The 22,958-nt window shown below is 62.0% G+C and overlaps 1 protein-coding gene across 1 annotated transcript in view; it reads left to right on the top strand.

Annotated features, from left to right (window-relative positions):
* Positions 1-22,958, top strand: part of TRPM2 (transient receptor potential cation channel subfamily M member 2) — a 33,929-nt gene that overhangs the window by 1,146 nt on the left and 9,825 nt on the right. Inside the window, exons 2-19 of the mRNA XM_058661561.1 lie at positions 158-249; positions 5,655-5,823; positions 7,421-7,601; positions 8,716-8,882; positions 11,266-11,446; positions 11,715-11,776; positions 12,097-12,297; positions 14,668-14,770; positions 16,221-16,342; positions 16,538-16,858; positions 17,666-17,803; positions 17,938-18,067; positions 18,190-18,335; positions 18,952-19,064; positions 19,779-19,992; positions 20,644-20,762; positions 21,154-21,286; positions 21,733-21,904. Coding sequence (XP_058517544.1) covers positions 158-249; positions 5,655-5,823; positions 7,421-7,601; positions 8,716-8,882; positions 11,266-11,446; positions 11,715-11,776; positions 12,097-12,297; positions 14,668-14,770; positions 16,221-16,342; positions 16,538-16,858; positions 17,666-17,803; positions 17,938-18,067; positions 18,190-18,335; positions 18,952-19,064; positions 19,779-19,992; positions 20,644-20,762; positions 21,154-21,286; positions 21,733-21,904 — 2,764 coding nt within the window. The remainder of the gene's footprint in view (positions 1-157; positions 250-5,654; positions 5,824-7,420; positions 7,602-8,715; positions 8,883-11,265; positions 11,447-11,714; positions 11,777-12,096; positions 12,298-14,667; positions 14,771-16,220; positions 16,343-16,537; positions 16,859-17,665; positions 17,804-17,937; positions 18,068-18,189; positions 18,336-18,951; positions 19,065-19,778; positions 19,993-20,643; positions 20,763-21,153; positions 21,287-21,732; positions 21,905-22,958) is intronic.

Here is a 22,958-nt window from a genome sequence, read left to right as displayed (position 1 = left end):
CCGTTGCCCTCTGTGCCAGTTGGAGGCCGGGGTGGCCATTGTGGTGGGACTGGCACAGGCCAAGGGTCTCCGTTGCCCTCTGTGCCAGCTGGAGGCTGGGGTGGCCATTGGGGTCAGATTGGCACAGGCCAAGGGTCTCCGTTGCCCTCTGTGCCAGCTGCAGGAAGCTCTGTGCTCGTGGATCTCAGAGAACATCAAGAAGAAGCAGTGTGTGTACTTCGTGGAGAGCGCCAGGCTGTCGGACTCTGGGTAAGAGCACATCCCGTCTCCTTCCTGCCACAGTGCAGGCCACAGTGTGACTGGAGCGAAGTGGAGGGGAGTCCACAGTGTCCAGTCAGGCCGGGTGCCCGAGAGGTTGTGCTTGAACCCTCCCCAGGGCTGCCCCGCCTGCCCCGCCACGCAGGGAAGGAGCCGCAGGTGCACAGTGTAGGTGACTGGCTGGGTTGCCGAGTGGCCATTATCTATGCTCCGCCTCCAGGCCTGTGGGTTGGGCAGTGGATGTGGCCCCGTGAGAGCTGTGGGACCCTGAGATGGGGGTAAGGGAGGAGCCATGGGAAGGCCACAGGTCCAGCCCCATCCTGAGGGGGATTCCTCAGTCCCCAGGACCCAGGGCCACGTGGCCACTGTAGATGCTCTGCCTCCAGGCCTGCGGGTCGGGCAGCAGATGTGTCCCCTGAGAGACGTGTGGTGCCAAGAGCGGGAAGAAGCCATGGCAGCCTGAGAATTCCAGTACGGGGGCCACGTAGCCTGTCCTCCCAGTGAGCCATGGCACAGCGAGGCTGTGAGGCCTCTGTGGAGCTGCGGTGGTGCCCCGCCCGGAGCCGGAGCGGTGTGGGCTGGCACCTGCTGCTGGAGCATGTGGACAGCGCCCTCCCTTCCCTGGCTCCTTCATTCCCTCTGGGCTCTGGTTGACTGTTCCCCTGCCCCAGGGCCTTTGCAGGTGCGACCTCTGCTGGCGTAGACCCAGTGTAGGAGCACGGGCCCTCACCCTGTACACTGCAGGGCTGGGGCCTGGGCAGAGCTGTCTCATTGTTGGGGGCATCATCGGCACTGGCTCCTGTGGGAAAGGGGAGCTCTCTAGGGGTGCAGGGGCAGCCCAGGGGAGCCCAGTGCTGCCAAGCCCTGCCACGGATGGCCTCGTGCCTGGGAACCCTGGTGCACTTGGGACATGGCCCGAGGGCTTTTCTCCTCATTGCTCCCTCACTGCCACGGTGTGACATGGCTTCCCGTGACGTGGGGTGCACCAGCTCGCCTGGAGATTGACGCACCAGTGACTCAATGGCCTTGTACTGGGGCTCTCATCTCCCAGTGCCCCACTGTGGGCACTGTGCCGTGTGCAGATGGGGGCAGAGCGTGCGTGACTGCGGGTCACAAACATGCATGCACGCCCCACGCTGAGACGTCTGCCCAAGCGGGGGCAGGGGTGGAACCCGGAGCCGGCGCTGGGCGCGTCAGTCAGACACGGCGCCTCTGTGAGGCCCAGGGCTGACAGGGAAGAGGGCTTCCCTCTGTCCACAGACGCTCTGTGTGAAGGAGGGCACGAGGGCTGGGCAGATCTAACAGCTGCCCACCTATTTATCCCACATCAAGATGGTTTCAGGTGTGGCTTTTGGGGTCCCTGAGGGTGCTGGAACGGACGCTGAGACACATTGGGTCCCCACGGGACGGGTGGATTGCCAGAACAGTCTGTCACCAGCCACAGGGATGGTGTGGGATGTGACACCCCACGTGGGTTAGCTTCACTCAGCAGCCGAGCTAGGGAAGGGTGCATCTTCGCTGTGGGGGGCCTCCGGGGAACTCTAGCTGGGTACATGGCCAGTGAGTGCTGGGCCTGGAGAACGGGCTGTGTGTGGGGGGGTCTGTATGCATCAACCAATACCTTCCACCCCGTGCAGGACATGGGAGCCGCCTGCGGGAGAGGGGGACATGGTCAGCTCCCTGTGGGCACCTCTCTGATGGGGAACCCAGGGCCTGTGTGGGGCCGGACACACCAGCTCCTGGGCCGCCCCTGCCCCTGACTGCAGGAAGGCCCACAGGCATTTGCATGCATGGCAGGGCCCAGTGGGCGCAACCTGGTGAGACCACCATGAGCAGGAGTCCTGGGGAGCCGGCACTCCACCTGTGGGCACAACTTGGTGAGAGCCCTGTCTGCCAGGAGCAGGAGTCCTGGGGAGCCGGCACTCCACCTGTGGGCACAACTTGGTGAGAGCCCTGTCTGCCAGGAGCAGGAGTCCTGGGGAGCCGGCACTCCACCTGTGGGGAGACCCTGGCTGCCACAGGACTTTCTTCTGACCTCCCAGGCCGAGGTCACTTGCGAGTAAAGGGCAAACTGCTGGCTGAGGTCCCCCGTGCCTGCTTCTTCCTGGGGCTGGGGGGCAGATGGAAACTCCCCTCCTTCTGGTAGGATGATGGGGCAGGGCCGGGATACCGTCCCAGGAGGCCAGGCGCGGTGTCCCTCTGCTGCCCCTTCCCTGCAGTGACCCCTGCCTGTCCCCAGGTTGCTCCACTCACACACACACACACACGTGTACACACATGCACGCCCCCACTTGCTTCTCTGTTTACCTTGGCAGCCTGTTCACCTCTGGGCCCCTTCTCCTCCAGGGGCTGCCCCCGAGCCCAGGCTGAGGTGGGCACTGGAGGGACCTCCTGCTGGACAAGGGTGAGGGTCACCCTCCAGAGGGGGCAGGGGCTGGGCGGGAGAGGGGCAGCTCTGTGCGGTGCTGGGGCCATTGGGGCTGTTGTGCCAGGCTACCGTACAGCCATGCCTGGGTCACACCTGTGTCGTGCCTGTCATGGATGTCATGGCAGTAATGTCTGTTGTGTCATGCCTGGCACACATGTGTCACGGCTGCCATGCCCGCAACATGCCTGTAATGCGTGTCGTGCCTGTCATGGATGTCGTGCTGTTGTGTCACGTCTGTCCTCTGTCGGCTGCAGGCTCCCGAGCAAGCTCTTTGCGGGGCAGTGGTGCACACGCTGCTGCCTGCACCGCCAGGCCCGAGGGTGTGGTATGTGTGGCTCTTGACATCTGATGTCGTCTGAGGGGACTGGCCAAAAGAGGAAGGAGGGAAAGAAGCGGATTGCTCCAGATCCATGTGTAGGGAAGTGGGGCAGGAGCCTCAGAGTTCCTGGGGTGAGCCTCGCTGGAGGGGCACCACGAACGCCTTCTCCGCTCAGGTCATGGGTCACCAGCAGAAGTAGAAATCTGAGAAAACTGTGTGGTTTCCAGCAGACGAGGTGCAGAGAGCACGCACCTGCTCCTCCCTCATGGTGCCTCAGCGAACCGCCGCTGTGGCCGGAGACCCCTCGGCCCACAGGCAGGACCAGGAGCCGGTGGCCTTCTGCGGCTGCGCCAGAGGACAGGAGCACACACAAGGACAGCTCCGCGACAGGAGTCCCCTGAGGCTTTGTGCTCTGTCACCTGGGGCAGCCATGTGAGACTGTGTTGTGTATCTGTGGTGTATGTCTGTGGTGTGTGTGGTGTGTGTGTGACACAGTGTATGTGTGTGTGGTGTGTGTATGTGTGTGGTGTACGTCTGTGGTGTGTGTGGTGTGTGTGTGACACAGTGTGTGTGTGTGTGTGGTGTATGTGGTGTGTGTGTGTGTGTGTGGTGTATGTCTGTGATGTGTGTGGTGTATGTCTGTGGTGTGTGTGGTGTGTGTGTGGTGTGTGACACAGTGCATGTGTGTATGGTGTATGTGGTGTGTGTGTGATGAGTATATGGTTTGTATGGTGTATGTGGTGTATGTGGTGTGTGTGTGTGTGATGTGTATATGGTGTGTATGGTGTATGTGGTGTATGTGGGGTGTGTGTGTTTGTGTGTGTGTGTGTGTGGTTTGCTGTCAGCTTACCACAGGTGCTGCCAGTGTCACCAGCACATCCCTCCTGTGGAGACGGCTCCCCCCAGCTCCCTGTCCCCCCCTACGTCCCCCTGCAGCTCCCGTGGAGACGGCTCCCCCCAGCTCCCTGTCCCCCCCTACGTCCTCCCGCAGCTCCTGTGGAGATGGCTCCCCCCAGCTCCCTGTCCCCCTCTACGTCCCCCTGCAGCTCCCGTGGAGACGGCTCCCCCCAGCTCCCTGTCCCCCCCTACGTCCCCCCGCAGCTCCTCTGCGCCCCGTGCCCTGTGGGCAGTCTGTGCTTCACGCCTGAGTGCCATCGGGCACTGCATGACCTCTGCCCTCTGTACTCAGTGTGGTGTTGGCGTGTGCTTGCGATGCTTTGCTGCATAAATCCTTCCTTCAGCCTGCCCATAGAACTATGTTTGGAGTGATAAAGTGACCTATTTGCTTTTAAACAGAATTCATTACTGGCGCGCTCTCTGTGAGTTATTTGTTTATTTGAAAGGCGGAGTCTGAGAGATAGAGAGAGATATCTTCTATCTGCTGGGTCACTCCCCAAACGGCTGCCAGGATCCAGGAGTGTCTTTTTTTTTAAAGATTTATTTATTTTTATTGCAAAGTCAGATATACAGAGAGGAGGAGAGACAGAGAGGAAGATCTTCCTTCCAGTGATTCACTCCCCAAGTGACCACAATGGCCGGTGCTGCGCCGATCTGAAGCCGGGAACCAGGAACTTCTTCCGGGTCTCCCACGCGGGTACAGGGTCCCAAAGCCTTGGGCCATTCTCTGCTGCTTTCCCAGGCCATTGGCAGGGAGCTGGATGGGAAATGGTGCGAGCTTTTCCCCACAAAGCCAAGATGCCAGGCACAGCAACTGAGCCACGCGACAGGCTTTCTGTCAGCGAGGGAGGTAGCGTGGGGCAGGCAGACAGTGAGCAGAGCAGAGAGAAGGCAGGAAGAGAGAGACAGAGCGTGAGATGAGAGACAAAGAGAAGAGGAGAGCTGAGAGAGGGAGAGGGAGAGAGAGAGAGAGACAGAGAGACAAGACAGGGAGACAGAGAAGAGAGACAGAGAGAGACAGAGAGAGACAGAGAGAGACAGAGAGAGACAAGACAGGGAACAAAGGGCAGGGCACCTTTCCAGCCTGGAGGTGGGTGTGGGGAGTGCCAGGGCAGGGACTTGCAGGTGTGGCTGTAGGGGGACGCCAGGGATAAATGCCTCAGCGGACTGGTGAGCGCACAGTTTAAACCTGCAGGGCACTAACTGAATTAGGCTAGTGGGCCTTGAGGGGGCCTTGACCTAGGAGGTTTACGGTAGTGCTGGGTCAGCAGGCTTTCAAGGCCTTGAGGGTGGCACTGAGTCCAGGATGGTGGGGTCCATCCTCGGAGCACCTCCTTACAAGTAGAGCAGCTGGTGCCCATGTGGGATGCCTGTGTGGCAAGCAGAGGACTAGCTTGTTATGTCATGGCATCAGTGCCCATATTTCCTGTCTGAGATTGCTTGATGAAGCATCTTAGGATGGCCCCTGAGGCCCTTGTCTGACCGCTCAGGAGGAGGTTCCCTGGCTCCTGGAGGCGAGGCTCTGTGTGCGCCCCCTGGGTCCTGTGACCTGCAGGTGTGGGAAGGAAGGGACGTGGTGCAGAATCCAGCCTGCCCGTGGCTCGGCTTACACTGCAGGGCCAGAGGGTGAGGTTCCTGCCCGTCCAGTGTCCCTTGTCACTGCCGGTGGGGAGGAGGTCCCAGCTCTCCCCAGGACAGCGAGGGGCTCTTCCCTCCTGCTCACGGTGACCCGACTGCACTGTGTCTCCACAGAGAGGTGGTGTGTGAGTGTGGCTACCCTCGTGAGAAGCACCCAGAAGAGGTCACCAAGCCCACGGCCTTCCAGGGCAAGGAGTGGGACCTGAAGACACACGTGCAGGAGATGGCCACGGACGCCTTCGGGGACATTCTCTTCACTGGCCTGGGCCAGAAGCTGGGGAAGGTCAGCTCTCTCCCCGCGGCTCTGAGGGTGGTGGCCATGCAGGGGACCCCAGGGACAATGGTGCAGGGTTCCTGGGTGAGAGGGAGACCTGGGGGATGGCTGGGGCTGAGGGCCAGGGCAGGCAGAGGATCTGCTGGCTCCTGCCCAGAGTGCCCGGCTGTCCAGGAGCCGAGTGAGGCTGGGGCGGACTTCCCCAGGCCAGTGCAGGCCTAAGGAATGAGGCTGTGGGGCACGGCAAGGAGCGGGCTGTAAGGAGGGCTCTGTGCTGTGAACACGGCCTGGGCTGGGGATGGGACGGGAGAGCAGGGGGGTGGCAGAGTCCAGGCCTAGGCTGTGTCCCCTGGCCCCTGCACCCCTGTGTGGTCCCCCAGCGAGCGCCCAGGGGCTTGGCAGCCTGCAGCTCAGCTAGGCTTCTGTCAGAGCTGTCCTGGGGGGAATGGCTGGCGCCACTGGTATCTGTGCCAGATCCTTGCCCCTTGGAGCTTCTTAGCAGCTGGGATGACCTTTGCCCCCAGCTCCCCAAGTGCTCTTGAGACACTGGCCCAGGGAAGGAGGTACCCTGGAGTGGCCCTGCAGCCTGGGGTCCCTACAGTCCTCAGCTGGGGCTCCCCACCTGGGCAGCCCCACTGTTGTCCTGTGCTCAGGGCAGTGACAGGTGGCAGGAGGCCTGTGCCCAGGAGCCCTGCAGCTCCAACAGGGACAGGTGGTGGCTAAGAGAACACTGCAGGGGAGCCAGCACCTGGGGGCAAAGCCCGGAGCCCCACAGCCAAGGGCCTGCCTGGGGGCACGGCCCACCGCCTCACGACTGGAGGCAGCCCTGTGGGTTAACTTCATATTCTGAAGGAGTGCTTATTTTCATCAACTTGAAAGGTAGAGGGGGTGAGGGGGTGAGGGGGAGAGAGAGAGAGAGAGAGAGAGAGAGAGAGAGAGATCTGCCACTCTGGCTCACTCCCTGAAGGCCTGCAACAGCCAGGGCTGAGTTAGGCTGAGGTCAGGGGCCAGCTCTACCTGTGACCATGTGGGTGCAGGGTCTGTGTACTGGGCACGGTACACGGTACATGGCTGCTGGCAGGGAGCTGGGGCACAGGTGAAGTGGCTGGGCTAGAACCCGGGTACTCTGATGTGGGCTGAGGTGTTCCAGGCAGTGGCTGAGCCACAGGGGAGGACAGCACGGTGGCCTGCTTGTCTGAGCCTTATGCTGCTGTGTTCTGTCTTCTGTACCCTGGTCTCTGTGGCCTCTGAGCTGGTCTTAGAAAGCACCCCTCCTCCCCTTTCTTACCAAGTGTGAGTCCCAGTACGCATGCCCCCCATCCAACGGGGGTCTGTCTGAGGCTGGGTCAGCTGTGGAGACAGAGTCCATATGGGCTCATGGCCACAGGGCCTGGACATGGTGCTGGTACCTGCCTGTCTTCCTTATGGGCGCCTGGCCAGTTCCCCAAGGGGGCGAGGACCTGAGTCCCGCATGAGGGTAAGAGTGAGGCCATGTCCCGGGCCCCTCCTGCAGGCCTTGCCACTACCCTGTGTAGTGGGCAGCCAGCCCGGGCAGGCCCTGCCCACGTGGCTGTGCAGCCTGCTGATTCAGAGCCGCTTCCTGCAGTACGTCCGCGTGTCTGAGGACACGCCATCCAGTGTCATCTACCAACTCATGACCCAGCACTGGGGCTTGGACATCCCCAACCTGCTCATCTCAGTGACCGGTGGGGCCAAGAACTTCAACATGAAGCCCAGGCTGAAGAGTATCTTCCGCAGAGGCCTGGTTAAGGTCGCGCAGACCACAGGTACCGCATAGGGGCTGGGCTGCAGGGAGCACTAGGGCCCCATGTCCGCCCCACACTGGGGGGTGCTTTGTGCTGTTTCATCTTAACTCAGGACAAGGCATGGCTCACCTGCCAGGCCCCTGGTTTCTTAGTAAAGATTTATTTATTTTTATTGGGAAGCCAGATATACAGAGAGGAGGAGAGAAGGAGAGAAAGATCCATCTACTGGTTTATTTCCCAGGTGGCCACAACGGCCAGAGCTGAGCTGAACCCAAGCCAGGAGCCAGGAGCCTCTTCCGGGTCTCCCACACGGGTGCAGGGTCCCAAGGCTGTGGCCCATCCTCTGCTGCTTTCCCAGGCCATGGGCAGGGAGCTGGTGGGCTGTGGGGTGTCCAGGACACAAGCCAGCGCCCATATGGGATGCTGGCGCTTGGAGGTGAAGGGTTAGCCACTGAGCCAGCGTGTGCCCTTACTTTTGAGCAGCTGCCCAGCCTTGTGTGGAGGCTCACAGCCCATGTGGCGCTGGCACAAGCTGCCGCTTGGGGCCATCTTACCCTGGGCAGTCACTGTTCAGAGGTCAGCAGAAGCCTGGTCCAGGAGTTCAAACCTCATCTGATGTTCTGCACCTCCACCCCAATCCCTGGCCGCAGGAAGTGAGGTAGGGCTGGGAAGATGGGGTCCTGTTCTGTACCCCAACCCCTGGCCGCAGGAAGTGAGGTAGAGCCGTGGGAAGATGGGGTCCTGTTCTGTACCCCAACCCCTGGCCGCAGGAAGTGAGGTAGAGCCGTGGGAAGATGGGGTCCTGTTCTGTACCCCAACCCCTGGCCGCAGGAAGTGAGGTAGAGCCGTGGGAAGATGGGGTCCTGTTCTGTACCCCAACCCCTGGCCGCAGGAAGTGAGGTAGAGCCGTGGGAAGATGGGGTCCTGTTCTATACCATTGTCCGCCCCCCCCACTGCAGGACACATGTGGCTCCTGAGTTGGGACGTGTACCTGCGGTCACTGCCTTCACCTCCCTGAAGACTCGCAGCTGCTGGGCTATCCAAAAGCCCCTGAGGGAGACATGTGCAGATCAGGGGCCTGGGCATCAGGTGTCCACGGGGCAGGTGTGCCTCAGGACTGCTCGTCTCTCCCCAGGGGCCTGGGTCATCACTGGGGGCTCCCACGCCGGCGTAATGAAGCAGGTTGGGGAGGCAGTGCGGGACTTCAGCACAAGCAGCAGCTCCAGGGAGGGAGAGGTCATCACCATCGGGGTGGCCACGTGGGGCACTGTCCATAACCGGCAGAGTCTGATCAATGTCAAGGTGAGTGGGCCAGGGGTGCAGGCGCCAGGGCTGGCTCAGTGTGGGAGGGGAGACAGGGACAGCATGGATGGACCAGGGCTAGGCCTGGCTGCTGGCTCAGTGTGGGAGGGGAGACAGGGACAGCGTGGATGGACCAGGGCTAGGCCTGGCTGCTGGCTCAGTGTGGGAGGGAAGACAGGGACAGCGTGGATGAACCAGTGTCGGCAACACCCACGTCGCCGGGTACCCCGAGCCGAGCAGAGGGACTAGGGTTACAAAAAAGACAACACACAGTGGGTCATTCTTTTTTTTTTTTAAAGATTTATTTATTTTATTACAAAGTCAGATATACAGAGAGGAGGAGAGACAGAGAGGAAGATCTTCCGTCCGATGAGTCACTCCCCAAGTGAGCCACAACGGCCGGTGCGTGCCAATCTGAAGCCAGGAACCTGGAACCTCTTCCAGGTCTCCCACACGGGTGCAGGGTCCCAGTGCTCTGGGCCGTCCTCGACTGCTTTCCCAGGCCGTTGGCAGGGAGCTGGATGGGAAGTGGAGCTGCCGGGATTAGAACCGGTGCCCATATGGGATCCCGGGGCATTCAAGGCGAGGACTTTAGCTGCTAGACCACACCCGCTGGGCCCAGTGGGTCATTCTTGTAAAGAGAATGCTGTTTATTCGAAGTTGGCCTGCCTTTTTATAGTCTGCCTAGTTCCTCCCAGTATTTTCCCAATGCTCAAGCAGCTCCTAAGCTCCCCCGGGGGCATCTTGAAAAAGGGGAAGCAGGGAAGGGGGAACTTGTGGTCCAGCCAGGGGCTAAATGTATCAGGCCAAGATTGCCCATCCTGTTACCCCTAGAGAAACAAGCTAAACTGTAGAGTTAACCCTTGGGAGACCGGGCCCTGCAGACCAGGGCTGGGCCTGGCTGCTGGCGCCGTGTGGGAGGGGGACAGGGACAGCATGCATGGACCAGGGCTCCAGGGGTGTGGCCGAAGGAGCTCAGCTGGGAGGACTCAGGCCGTCTGATGCTCGAAGCCTGAGCTTTTGACGGTTGGGACCTGGGCGCTCAGGGTGGGGATCTGGCCTGGTTGTACCTGCACTGGCCTGGGATAACCTCATCCCTGGACGGCCGGGGTCCCTCTGACTGCGCGGCTGGGCTGGGCGGCCGGGGTCCCTCTGACTGCGCGGCTGGGCTGGGCAGGCTCTTGTTCTGTTCATTTTCTGAGTGAGGACGTGCATCCCTTTGGTGTGGGTTGCGAGGGGCCTGCAGGACAGGTACCACGGGCTGTGCAATCCATCTACGCCTGAGGTGGGGTTGTGTTTAGCTGCACGGGCCTGGCTCGGCCCAGCTGCCTGCTTGTTGGATACAGGAGGAAACTGAGGCAGCAACCAGAGACAGGGACTTGATGTCATTGCATAGCTGGGGTAGTGCCGTTGGGCTCCTGCCCAGGGTCATGTCCGTGTCCTGTGAAAGCTTGTCCATCCCACACCCAGACTTGTCTCTCGCCCACCTGCAGCATCAGCTTGACTGTCCACTGCCCCAGTCAGGTGTGCCTGCTATGCTGGGGGCCTTTCCCCGGGGCAAATCTCACTCCTGTGGTCCCTGGGACACGGGTGACCTGGTCATTTCTCAAACAGCTGAGGCTGGCTCAAGAAGCATTTGTCAGCTCACAGTTCTTAGTGCGAGGGCAGGCAGGGAGCATGGTCAGCTCAGCCACAGGGAGCTCAGAGCCAGGGCGGGGGACACAAGAGAGGGAGAGGCCACATCATGGATAGCCACGGAAGGTACCACCAACACCCACGTGACCATCCCTGCCGTCCCCACCGGCACCTGAGTACCAGTCACAGTTGTCCGCATTCTGAGGGGAGTGTGGAAGTATTCAGTAGACAATGCTAATCCTGGGGCAAATTCATGAAAGCCTGGGACTCTCCCTGCACCTCTGCCCCCATCACCCTCATGAGGACGGCCCCTGTGTGCCTTGGGCTTAGCCTCTGGCTGCCACCTGCACACCTCTGCCAGCCTTCAGACGCTACACCGCGACGCCGGCCTAACCCAATCTTTTAGAGAATCTTTCCCATTCCCACGGTGCTTGGCCCTGCCTGCATGTCTTGCTCAGTGCCCAGGCGTTGTCTGCCATGCTGGGTGCCTACTTCCAAATGCTTTCCTCCAGCCCTGCCTTGTGCACCTGCGGGCCCACTTCCTTCGTGGGGACGCTGGCATTTCGGTCCCCGACAGACAGCCCAGGCTCATCTTGCCTTGTTGAGATTCTTGTCCTGACCTCCCCTGGCCCTCCGCCTCTGGTTGAGATGAGCTCACAGCCATAGGCTCCGGGGGCGGCCAGTGCCCCGCGCCAGCAGCGGGTGTGGATTCACTCAGTCTGTGTCTGCTGCACCCGGCTGTCCTCAGGGGTGCTTCCCTGCCAAGTACGCCATGGACGAGGAGGGCCAGGGCAGCCTCACATGCCTGGATAGCAATCACTCCCACTTCATCCTGGTGGATGACGGCACGCACGGCCAGTACGGGGTTGAGATCCCCATGAGGACCAAGCTAGAGAAGTACATATCGGAGCAGAGAAACGAGAGAGGCGGTGAGTGGGGTGGGGGCTCTGCACACCGAGCCTCCCTGCCGCTTTCACCAGTGGGCGGCCCCAGGGGGTGCCTGTCCCTGGTGGGCAGTGGGGAACACGGCTGTGAGTGGGGAGGGACAGGGCAAGCGTGTCCCCTGCAAGCTTGGAGTGGCTGCCTTCAAGGTCCCTGCTCACTGGCCATTGGGTTGCCCGTGCTGCCCCGGCCGGGTTAGGCTTTGGGGGTTGGGTTGGGCGAGGTGCCCTCACTCAGGGTCCGTGTTTTGACCAGGTGTGGACATCAAGATCCCCATTGTCTGTGTGGTGCTGGAGGGTGGCCCTGGCACGCTGAACGTGAGTTCTGGTGGTGGCGGTGTGGGGGTGCCTGGCTCTGGTGGCTGCTCCAGTGTCCGGCCCGGGGGCTGCTCTTGGGATGTTGGGGAGAGTCCTACACTGAGATCAGGCTCTCCCCTGAGCCCTGGCTCCTCCTGCGGCCTGTGTAACTGGGTGCAGGGCCCAGGGTGGGCAGGGATGGAGTCCTGTCACTATGGCGATGCTGAGTGGCAGCTCTGCCCCTTCAGCAGGACTCTCCGTGGGGTGCAGCCCTGACCGTGGCCTCCCCCACTGCCCAGGGGGGTCTGGGGTGCAGGCTCATGGGCGCCCCCCACCCACAGACCATCTACAACGCCATCACCAACGGCACGCCCTGTGTGGTAGTAGAGGGCTCGGGTCGCGTGGCCGACGTCATCGCCCAGGTGGCCGACCTGCCCGTCTCTGCCGTCACTGTGGCCCTGATCCAGCAGAAACTGAGCCTCTTCTTCCAAGATGCCTTCGAGACCTTCACCGAGAGCCAGCTCATCGAGTGGACCAAGAAGGTGCGGGCATCAAGGTGCCATGGACCCAGGGTGCAGGCCCCGGCCAGTCTGGACCAAGGGGTCGCCCTGAGCCCAGGATGGGCAGGAGACCCCAGGCGGGATGATGGGGCAATGGGACAGGGGTGCGGGGCTTGACGCTCACCCCAGACTCTGCAGGGGCTGTATGGGGGAGGGTGCTGCAGAGACAGAGGGGAGGCAGGCAGGGGAGCAGCATGAGCTGAGGTGCAGGCCGGCCTCGCAGGCTCCCGGGTAGACGTGGAGCATGAGGAGGGAGGCAGGCAGAGGGGGTGGAGGGGGAGCCGCTGGGGCCAGGACAGGGCTCAGAGGGCTGCAGAGGGGTGCGCTGGCACTGTGTGTCCTGAGCTTGGAGTCAGCACCAGGTCCTTGGGAGGCCCAGCAGGGCGGCTGTGTCCTGAGCTGGCGGGGGAGAGGATGGCATACCTGACCCATCCCCTCCACCTGGAGGAGGGGGGTGACTGTGCAGAGCCCCCACCCCACTCACCGCCTCTCTCGTTTCTCTGCTCAGTCCCATGTCCCTAGTGGAGTCCAAGGCCTCAGTCCCATGTCCCTTGTTAGAGTCCGGGCTAAAGCCCCCGGACGTCAGGGTGCGAGCTAGTCGACCCCCAGAGAACGACGAAGACTCTCGCTGGTAATGCAAACAGCAAACAGAGTCTATCGCGCCAGCATGCTGGGGCCAGAACGCACTTGGGGCACGCAGGCCAGCCAAGCAGGGCAGTCGGACCCCGAACAAGCCCAAGACAGAAGATTATATACCCTTTTGTGCTGGGAAATACATCAAAAGTAACAACCTTAGACATGTTAATTTTTATGGCCTTCAGACACAGGCAGCCTGTTCTGTTCCCATACCCATTATCTGTATGGCTCATTCCATTCTTACACCCTTATCTTCCTCCTGTTCCTGGGACCGGAGAAGAATGGTGCCCTTGCCCTCCTGAACCTGGGTTCACAAAGTTGCAAGGCAGCGAAGAACAGATTTACCACTAAAGCGGAATCCTCCCGAAGTCCAGGCGCCTCCTGGCCTAGCAAAGTAGCAGTTTTCTCCACACAAAGGAACCTCACATTGCCCAACAATTACATTTCGTTCTATCATTTTAGCATTTTACCCACACTCTACCACCCTCACGTGGAGGCATACAGAGGACGTCTGGGGGTGCTGGGAGACCTGCGTGTGGGGGTGGGATGCGGGGGTACAGGCGGGGGGACGCAGGGAGTGCAGGTTGATCTGCAGCTGGTGAGGCTGCTGGTGGCAGATAGGGCAGGGCTGAGGCTGGCCATCCCTGGGTGGCGCCCCCTCCTCCCCACCCCCACTCACTCTGTTCCAGAGCAGTTTCCATTGTTGGGAACACTGCGGCCCCAGGGGCAGTGGCAGCGCTGCACAGAGGCTTCCCACAGCAGTTAGCCTGCTTGCCTTGGATCTGCCGCTTTCTGAAACCCTGCAACCCAGGCAGCCACTCAGGCTCCAGAGGACCCTAGTGGGCTCATGGGGCATCCTCTCTTTGATGCCTGTGACATCCCCTGCCCACATGCTTCCCTGGCTGATCTGAACCTGTGTGTCTTTGTTGGAGCGCCAGGCCTGTGGCGTGGGCCTCTCTGAAGGGCACCTTGTCTTGGGGTCAGCCTTGGCAGAGCTTTGTTGGTTCAGCTCATGGCCGGACTGGCCAGCCTCCCCACTCCTGCACCAGCTGTGAGCCCGGCTGAGAATCCTGCCCAATGGGAGAGTGGGCAGTGGATGGGCAGAAGAGAGATGGACAAGGGGGTGGGTACGCTGGTACACAGTGAGACACACACGCATGGATGGGAGGTGTGTGCATACAACAGTTGGCTGGGTGGGTGGGTGAGGTACGCGGGGCTGCTAGGTGGTTCTGTAGACACACAGGTGTCTGGGTGATGAATATACATGTAGACGTGGAGTTGGATAAAGGGGTGGATGGTCGCCTGATAGGTGATGGACATACGGAGGGGAGGTGAGAGGGTGGGTACAGGTGGGGCTGGGTGGATGGATAGCCAATAACTGATCAACAGCAGGTGGGTGGGTGCTGTGGGGAAGGGTGGGATGCAGACAGGAAGGTGGAGGGAGCCACAGTTGCAGTAGTGCTGGGTGTCTGGTCATTGGGCCTCCGCTTTGGAGAGGGCATCTTGTGCTCGAGTCGTGTTCCACCCACAGACCCACGTGGTTGTGTGTGCTGGCTCTCTGGGTCTTACCTTCCCTGTCACAGGAGGAGGGGGGCAGGTGGCAGCCCCGTGTGCACAGCTCCAGGCCAAGGCCTCAGTCCCATGTCCCTAGCGGAGACAGAGCAGGTGGCCATCGTTGGCCACTGCTGCCCCCTCAGCTGCTCACATTTGTCGCAGATCCAGGACATCATCCGCCAGCGACAGCTGTTGACCATCTTCCGAGAGGGCAAGGACGGCCAGCAGGATGTGGACGTGGCCATCCTTCATGCCTTGTTGAAAGGTGAGGGTTAGGTAGGGGAATCTTGGGGGACAGGTCCATGGGCAGGACTTGGGGTGTCGGCCACCTGGTACAGGAGAGGCCAGCTCCTTTCTCCCCTGACCTTTGACACTGATGTGATGGATGTGATAAATTGTCATGTGGGCAGCTGGGAGTCTCCCTTTCCCATGCTGTTCTGCCTGGAGCTCGGCCACCCGGGGACAGCGAGGCACCCCAGGCAGCGAGGTCCGACCCTGGAAGAAGTGGGAGCTGCCCACACCTTCCTGTTGGCGTGAGTCCAGGAGTCCCTGCTACTCACCTGGGGGACCCGGATGGAGTCCCAGGCTCCTGGCTTCAGCTCGCTCAGCCCAGGTGTTGTGGACAACTGGGAAGTGACCCAGTGGGTGGAAGATCTCTCTCTCAACAAATAAAAATCATCAGAAAGAGCTGGGGACGGAAACAGTTCAGAAGGTGCTAGAAGGCCCAGCAGGGGAGGGTGGTCCCCAGGAGACATTCCAGTGGCGGCCAGGGCAGCCTGACTGACAGGACCACACCCACCTCACCAGGGGGGACCATTGCCAGGGGAGACCAACACTGTGGGTCCCTGTCAGGCCAGGAGCACAGTGCGACTGGGTGGGCAGGGCAGGGGGCTGCGTGGGGACAGGGGGCCGAGTAGGGACAAGGGGCTGCGTGGGGGCAGTGGGTGTTATGGGGCAGGGGGCTGGGTGGGGACAGGGGCTGCGTGGGGGCAGTGGGTGTTATGGGGCAGGGGGCTGGGTGGGGACAGGGGCTGCGTGGGGGCAGTGGGTGTTATGGGGCAGGGGGCTGGGTGGGGACAGGGGCTGCGTGGGGGCAGTGGGTGTGGTAAGGACGGGGTTGGGTGGGGACAGGGGCTGCGTGGGGGCAGTGGGTGTGGTAGGGGCAGGGGGCTGGGTGGGGACAGGGGCTGCGTGGGGGCAGTGGGTATGGTAGGGGCAGGGGGCTGGGTGGGGACAGGGGCTGCGTGGGGGCAGTGGGTGTGGTAGGGGCAGGGGGCTGGGTGGGGACAGGGGCTGCGTGGGGGCAGTGGGTGTGGTAGGGGCAGGGGGCTGGGTGGGGACAGGGGCTGCGTGGGGGCAGTGGGTGTGGTAGGGGCAGGGGGCTGGGTGGGGACAGGGGCTGCATGGGGGCAGAAGGTGTGGTAGGGGCAGTGGGTGTGGTAGGGGCAGTGGGTGTTATGGAGCAGGGGGCTGGGTGGGGACAGGGGCTGCATGGGGGCAGTAGGTGTGGTAGGGGCAGTGGGTGTGGTAGGGGCAGGGGGCTCGGTGGGGACAGGGGCTGCGTGGGGCAGGACGGAGTGCAGCCGATTCAGTGGGGAAGGCCAGCCAGCAGAGGCTGCTCTGTGGGCTGCTGAGGCTGAGCACGGGGCAGGAGTTGGAGCGTCTGTGGAGGGAGCTCTGGCTTGAAGCCCCCAACCCCTACAATTCACCTGCAGCCTCACGGAGCCATGACCACTTTGGCCAAGAGAACTGGGACCACCAGCTGAAGCTGGCCGTAGCCTGGAACCGCGTGGACATTGCCCGCAGCGAGATTTTCACTGACGAGTGGCAGTGGAAGGTGGGGCTCTGGGGGTCCCCCGGGCACATGGTGGTTGTGTGGACAGGGTGGGATGGCCAGGGGATATGGCTGTGTGTGTGGATGGGTTGGGTGGTCCAGGAGGTGTGGCTGTGTGTGTGTTTTGGGGGGTCTGAGGGGTGTGGATGGGTGTGGGGGTCCTTGGCAGTGGACTTGATGGGCACTCCCGGCTCTCAGCCCTCAGATCTGCACCCCATGGTGTTGGCCGCGCTCATCTCCAACAAGCCCGAGTTTGTCAGGCTGTTCCTGGAGCAAGGCGTGCAGCTGCAGGACTTCGTCACCCAGGACACGGTGTTGTACCTCTACAATAGCCTCGAGCCCTTGTGCCTGTTCCACTGCAAGCTGCAAGAGGTGCTGACCGATGACGTAGCGACTGAGACCCTGCAGATGTACCACGTAGCCCAGGTGCTGCGTGAGCTGCTGGGTGACTTCACACAGCCACTGTACCCACGGCCCCACTACAGCGACCAGACACGGCTGCTCAAGTCCAAGTTCGGTGTATGTGCTTGTACAATTCTTGGCCCAGGGTCGGCTCGTGGGCTCACTGTGAGATGGACAGCTCCCAGGTGGAGAGGGACTCCCTCCTGCCCCCAGCCCCAGCCTGCCGGTGACCACCCTCCTGCCGGGGAGAGCACCTGGGGTCACTTCTTCCTCCTGCGGGGACACTGTCCCCTGAGGTCCTGCAGTCACGATTAGGGGCTGGAATTGAGCCTATTTCCCTGACCCTGAGGCGGGGTCCTGAGCCCCCTGGCGTGGGTAGGTCAGGAACATCTGCTGCCCGCCTTGTCCCGCCTTGTCCCTGTCCTGGGTGCCTGGAGCTCCAGCTAAGGGGACTCTGCTTGGGTGTTGGGCGTGCTGTGGCGCTCCTCCCACTGGCTCAGGCCAGTGTTGCAGAGGGCAGCTGCCTGCTGGGCTGGACTGGGCAGCTCAAGCTCACTTGTGTCTGGGGTTTAAGAAGGCAAACCGATTTCTTCACAAAGATCAGCCTCAGGAAATTTCTAGACTCGCTTATGGAAACTGGTGCTGGGTGAGATGTGGGAGATGCATTCCCTGCTCTGGCGGCCATGGGTCCCCCGGGAGCTCCCAGCTGCATGTTAAGGCAGCCCAAGGCTGGCGTGAGCCAGGGGCGTGAACCGGGGGCTGACCTTGTGAGATGGTGGGCCACTTTCTAGATCTTCTAGATGCTTCCAGAGCAGTGCTTTTCTAGACTTCAGGGCTGTTACTGGAAGAGCAGCTAGGGGCCAGCATTAGGGACAGGGACCCTGAGGGTGTGGGCTGGTCCTCAGAGTGGCCGCTGCCCTGCAGGTGCAGGGAGTGAGTCTCCGGCCACTCTATAAACGCTCCACCAACCGCACCACCTCCACCGTGGACCCCATGCGGGACCTCCTCATCTGGGCCGTTGTCCAGAACCGCTGGGAGTTGGCGGGCATCGTCTGGGCTCAGGTAACGCTGCCTGCTCCTGGGTGGACATGGCTGTGTGGAGGCCAGCCGGGCAGCCTGGGGTGGTAGAGGGAGGTTGGTCCTGGCGGAGCCTGGGTGGATCCTGATGGCCTCGTGGCGCTGCCCCCGGCCTCCAGAGCCAGGACTGCATTGTGGCGGCCTTGGCATGCAGCAAGATCCTGAAGGCGCTGAGCCAGGAAGAGAAGGATACAGACACCTCGGAGGAGATGCAGGCACTGGCCAAGGAGTTCGAGCACAGGGCCATCGGTGAGCCTGCCAGGGCTGGGCACTCAGTTGCCGCCCCATGCTGCCTGCCCTGCCCTGTGGCCTGGCAGCTGCTCTCCAACCCCCATCTCCATGCTGCCCTGACGTGGTCCCCACACCCCCAGGTGTCTTCACCGAGTGCTACCGGAAGGATGAGGAAAGGGCCCAGAAGCTGCTGATCCGTGTGTCGGAGGGCTGGGGCAAGACCACCTGCTTGCAGCTGGCCCTGGAGGCCAAGGCCATGAAGTTCGTGTCTCACGGGGGCATCCAGGTACTTTTCCAGCCTGCCTCCGCATGGGCACCCTGCTCTGTGTGTGTGTCGGGGGAGGCGTGGCCTCAGCTCACACATGCCTGGCATCAGTGTTTTCACGTGTCACAGCTTAGCCACCAGGGCTGGCACTGGGCTGGCACTGGGCTGGCAGCCGCCTGTCCCACACTGCCCGTGAGGGAGCCAAGGAAGCTCCTTATTTGCAGTGTTGCATGTCCGCGCCCCCTACTGGGGACATCAGGGACGGGCTGGGCAGTGTCAGCCCTGTACCGCTGGGCCAGGCGAGTGTTCCTATACCCTGGAACCCTGGGAGCCGGCTCCAGGCCATCCCCACATCTCCCAGGCTCCCTCACGTCTGGGGGCGTCTGGGGGCACCCGGGGTAGGGTCTCCTCCCAGTCCTGCAGGACACAGAGGGCCAGTCTAGGTGGTCCCCAGGAGGCGGTTCCCACAGTACAAGGGACAGGTGGCCGGTTTGTGTGACAGTCTGCCCTGCTGTTTCCAGATGCGCCTCAGCAGGCTGACGGCACGGCCCGTCCCGCATCGGGGCTCGTTGTGGTGGGGTGTGGCCCCCTGGGCTCTGCTGCCATGCCCTGAGACCCCTGCCCCTCACCCCCACAGGCCTTCCTGACCAAGGTGTGGTGGGGCCAGCTGTGTGTGGGCACCAGACTGTGGCAGGTGCTACTGTGCCTGGTGCTCTTCCCGCTGCTCTTCACAGGCCTGGTCTCCTTCAGGTGTGCTGGGATGCAGGCCACCGGGACGGGGCCCGGAAGCTTCTCCCCCGCATGAGGCCACTGTGAGCTAGGGGTGGGGGCCGGGTGGTTGTGGTGGGATAGGTGCATGGGCAGAAGCCAAGGCGGGACTCTGTCCCAACACCATCCCCTCACCATGCAGGAAGAGCACCACTGTGCCCACCCCTGCCCGGGGCCTCTGTACCACCCACCCAGCAGGCAGAGCCTGTGTTGGGTGCAGTCACCCTGTTGCCCGGACTGAAAACCAAGGAGCAGGTGGAGGTCCTAGGTTCCCTGGGAGCTGGGGACAGCAGATGTGGGGTCCCTACCTGGGTGGTCGGCAGTTGAGCCCCTGCCAGAAAATGCGGGCCACGTGCAGGTGCCCGCACTGTCCTACTGGCCAAGGACACAGGCCACTGAGTGGTTGTGAGTGCCCAGGACCTGGGGGCGCCCAGGCAGTGCTGTTCTGAGCAGGTAGAGAGGGAGGGGTTGTGCTGCCTGGGACCCAGGTACCTGGGACCTCTGCTACTGCCACGGCCCTGAGCCCTGGACCCTGAGGCCATCAGAGCCGTCTTCTGGGGATCCCCAGGCCTAGGGTCCCCTTCGCCCACCCCAAGCACGGTTCCCCTGGATACTGTTCCCTGCTAGGGGTGATTGCAGCCCAGAGGGCAGGTGCTGGGACCCCAGCCCCACCACCTTCCCTGGCTGTGCCTGCAGGAACAAGAGGCCACGGGCCCCAAGGGGCCTGGCCCGGATCTCGGCCTTCTTCACAGCACCCGTGGTCGTCTTCCTCCTGTACACGCTGTCCTATTTCGCCTTCCTCTGCCTCTTTGCCTACGTGCTCATGGTGGACTTCCAGCCCACACCCTCCTGCTGCGAGTACCTGGTTTATCTGTGGCTTCTGTCCCTCGTGTGTGAAGAGATACGGCAGGTGCGCCTGGTTCTGGTGGTCCTGGGATACGGGATGCCGGCAGACCTCCTAGGTCACTCCTGCTGGGGAGTCGAGGTGAAGGCCTCCGCACGGGGGTCCCGCTCACTGTGTCACCCTCTGGGGTGTCCTTCGGGCTGCGAGAGGCCTTGTGCCGGGAGTCTGAGGGTCCTGCAGCCCAGGACAGGCAGGGCAGGCATGAACTAGGGCCCTGGCTGTGCCTCACAGGCACAGAATTCACAGAAACATTTGATCCAGACTAATTCCCCAGATGGCCATGTTGACCAGTGCTGGCCCAGGCCAAAGCCAGGAGCCAGGCGCTCCATCTGAGTCTCCCCTATGGATGCAGGCCCAAGCGACTGGGGTGTCATGCACTGCTTTCCCAGGCCATTAGCAGGGAGCTGGGTTGGAAGTGGAGAAGGCGGGACTCGAACCTGCCCCCTTACGGGAGATGGAGGTTAATGTGCTGTAGCAGGGCAGGCCCCTCCACACAGCCTCCTGCATGGGGGCCAGTGCCCCCTACATCCCCACATCCAGAGGGCACCTGCTTGTCCTGGGCCGTCCACCAGCTCCAGGGTCAGGAGTCAGGGAGCCCCACCCCACCCATGGGGGCAGCAAGGGTTTCCATGGTGACCGCCTCCGTGGCCTCTGCAGCTCCTCTGTGACCCTGACGAGTATGGGTTGATGAAGATGGTGGCCTTGTACTTAAGCGACTTCTGGAACAAGCTGGACGTGGCAGCCATCCTGCTCTTCACAGTGGGGCTGACCTGCAGGTGGGCAGCTGTGGGCTGGGGTGTATCTGGTGGGTGGGCCTGGGGGTGGCCACTGTGGTGCCACTGCCTAAGGGATTGGGATGGAACAGGGTGACCTGGGGTGCTCCTGGGCAGCTCAGGGTATCCCCTCCAGGGTTACTTCCTGCCCAGGGAGACTCGGTGTCCCTGTGAGGCCACGTCCACCCCCGCCAGCAGAGGGGCTCCCGTGGTCCACCCTTCCTGTCCCCCTGAGCCCCCGTGGCTTGGCTCCCCTGCCTGGGCTGGGCTTCTGGGCCTTTCTGCGCAAAAGCCGTGACCTCCCACTTGGCCTTGGTCCAGGGGCCTGGTGGGGCACACCAGGCCGGGCGGGCACTAGTCTGTGCTGAGGTGGCTGTGCCCGTGTGCCCACCAGGCTCATCCCAGCCACACTGTACCCCGGGCGCGTGGTCCTCGCCCTGGACTTTATCATGTTCTGCCTGAGGCTCATGCACATCTTCACGGTCAACAAGATCCTGGGGCCCAAGATCATCATCGTGAAGCGCATGGTGAGGGCGTCCTGTGCAGGGAGCAGCGGGGATGGCCCTCTGCCATGGGGAGCCCGTACTGCCTTCCCTGGCCTCTGCCACCCCCGGCTCCTCCCTCCCCGGCCCCTGCCACCCCTGGCTCCTCCCTCCCTGAGCCCCTGCCACCCCTGGCTCCTCCCTCCCCGGCCCCTGCTAACACCCCCCCAGCTCTCTCCTCCCTGGGCCCCTGCCACCACCAGCTCCTCCTTCCCTGGTCCCTGCCACCCCGGTCTCTCCCCTCCTTGGTCCCCTGCCACCCCCGGCTCGTCCCTCCCTGGTCCCTGCCACCCCGAGCTCCTCCCTCCCTGGTCCCTGCCAACATCCCCCCAGCTCTCTCCTCCCTGGTCCCCTGCCACCCGGGCTCCCCCTTCCCTGGTCCCCTGACACCCCGGGCTGTCCCACTCCATGAGTATTCACTGTCTCTGCAGATGAAGGACGTCTTTTTCTTCCTCTTCCTGCTGGCCGTGTGGGTGGTGTCCTTTGGGGTGGCCCAGCAGGCCATCCTCATCCACAATGAGAACCGCGTGGACTGGATCTTCCGTGGGGTTTTCTACCACTCCTACCTCACCATCTTCGGCCAGATCCCCCGCTATGTTGATGGTAGGGTCTGGCTCCAGGGTGTGGGGGCAGGCTCAGCCCAGCAGCTTCCCCTACAGTTCAGGGGGATGGAGACTGGGCTGGGCCCTCTTGGTCAGCTCAGTGCTGGGACCTTGATGCCTACGTGGTGCGAAGCGAGGGGTCCTGTGTGGCCCCTTGGTGGCTCCTGGTGTGGGTACCCCCTGACACGGAGTGCCCCGACACCCTCCTGTTCCTCAGCTTTCAGAGGGAGCTTCCTCCAACTCTGGGTGGGCACCAATGCCCAGGGCAGCTGCTTGTTCCTGCTAGTGAGTTTGTGAGGACTCAGCCAGCTACAGTCCACACACCACCAATACCCTGCCTTAAGTGGCTGCAGCAGGGGCCGGCACCTGGGGTAGCCATATGGGCGCCAGTTCATAGCCCAGCTGCTCTACTTCCCATCCAGCTCCCTGCTGATTCACCTGGGAAGGCAGCAAGTGATGGCCCGACTGTGTGGGTCCCTGCGCCCACATGGCAGACCTGATGGAGCCTGGCTGGTTTCTCCTGGCCAGCCCTCGTTGCTGCAGCCATTTGGAGGTGTGAATCAGCAGATGGAAGGTCTGTAACCCTGGTTTTCAAATTACTCTTTTCAAAAAATTATTTATTTTTATTGGAAAGGCAAATTTACACAGAGAAGGAGAGAAAGATTTTCCACCTGCTGGTTAACTCTCCTAGTGGCTGCAATGGCCAGAGCTGAACTGATCTGGAGCCAGGCACTAGGAGCCTCTTCTGAGTCTCCCATGTGGGTGCAGCGTCTCAAGGTCTTAGGTTGTCCTCTACTGCTTTCCCAGGCCCTAAACCGGGAGCTGGATCATGAGAAGGTCTGCCGGGACTCGAACCAGTGCCCCTGTGGAGTGCCGGCGGGGCAGGCAGTGGCTTGGCTGGCCAGGGCCATCTTTTCTGTGTGATGTTTCTAACTCACAAACTCGAGCCCTGGTCATATTCTCTGCGTGTTCTCCAGTCACTTGTAGTGGTGCGTGTTTTGCTAGGAATTTGTCTTTTTCCTGCGTTATCCATGTGACATTTTCTGTGGCGTTTC

Source organism: Ochotona princeps, chromosome 3 (genome assembly GCF_030435755.1).
Source record: "Ochotona princeps isolate mOchPri1 chromosome 3, mOchPri1.hap1, whole genome shotgun sequence".
NCBI classification, from domain to species: domain Eukaryota; kingdom Metazoa; phylum Chordata; class Mammalia; order Lagomorpha; family Ochotonidae; genus Ochotona; species Ochotona princeps.
Note: the sequence above shows the minus strand (reverse complement) of the source record. Positions and strands in the feature narration are given on the sequence as shown.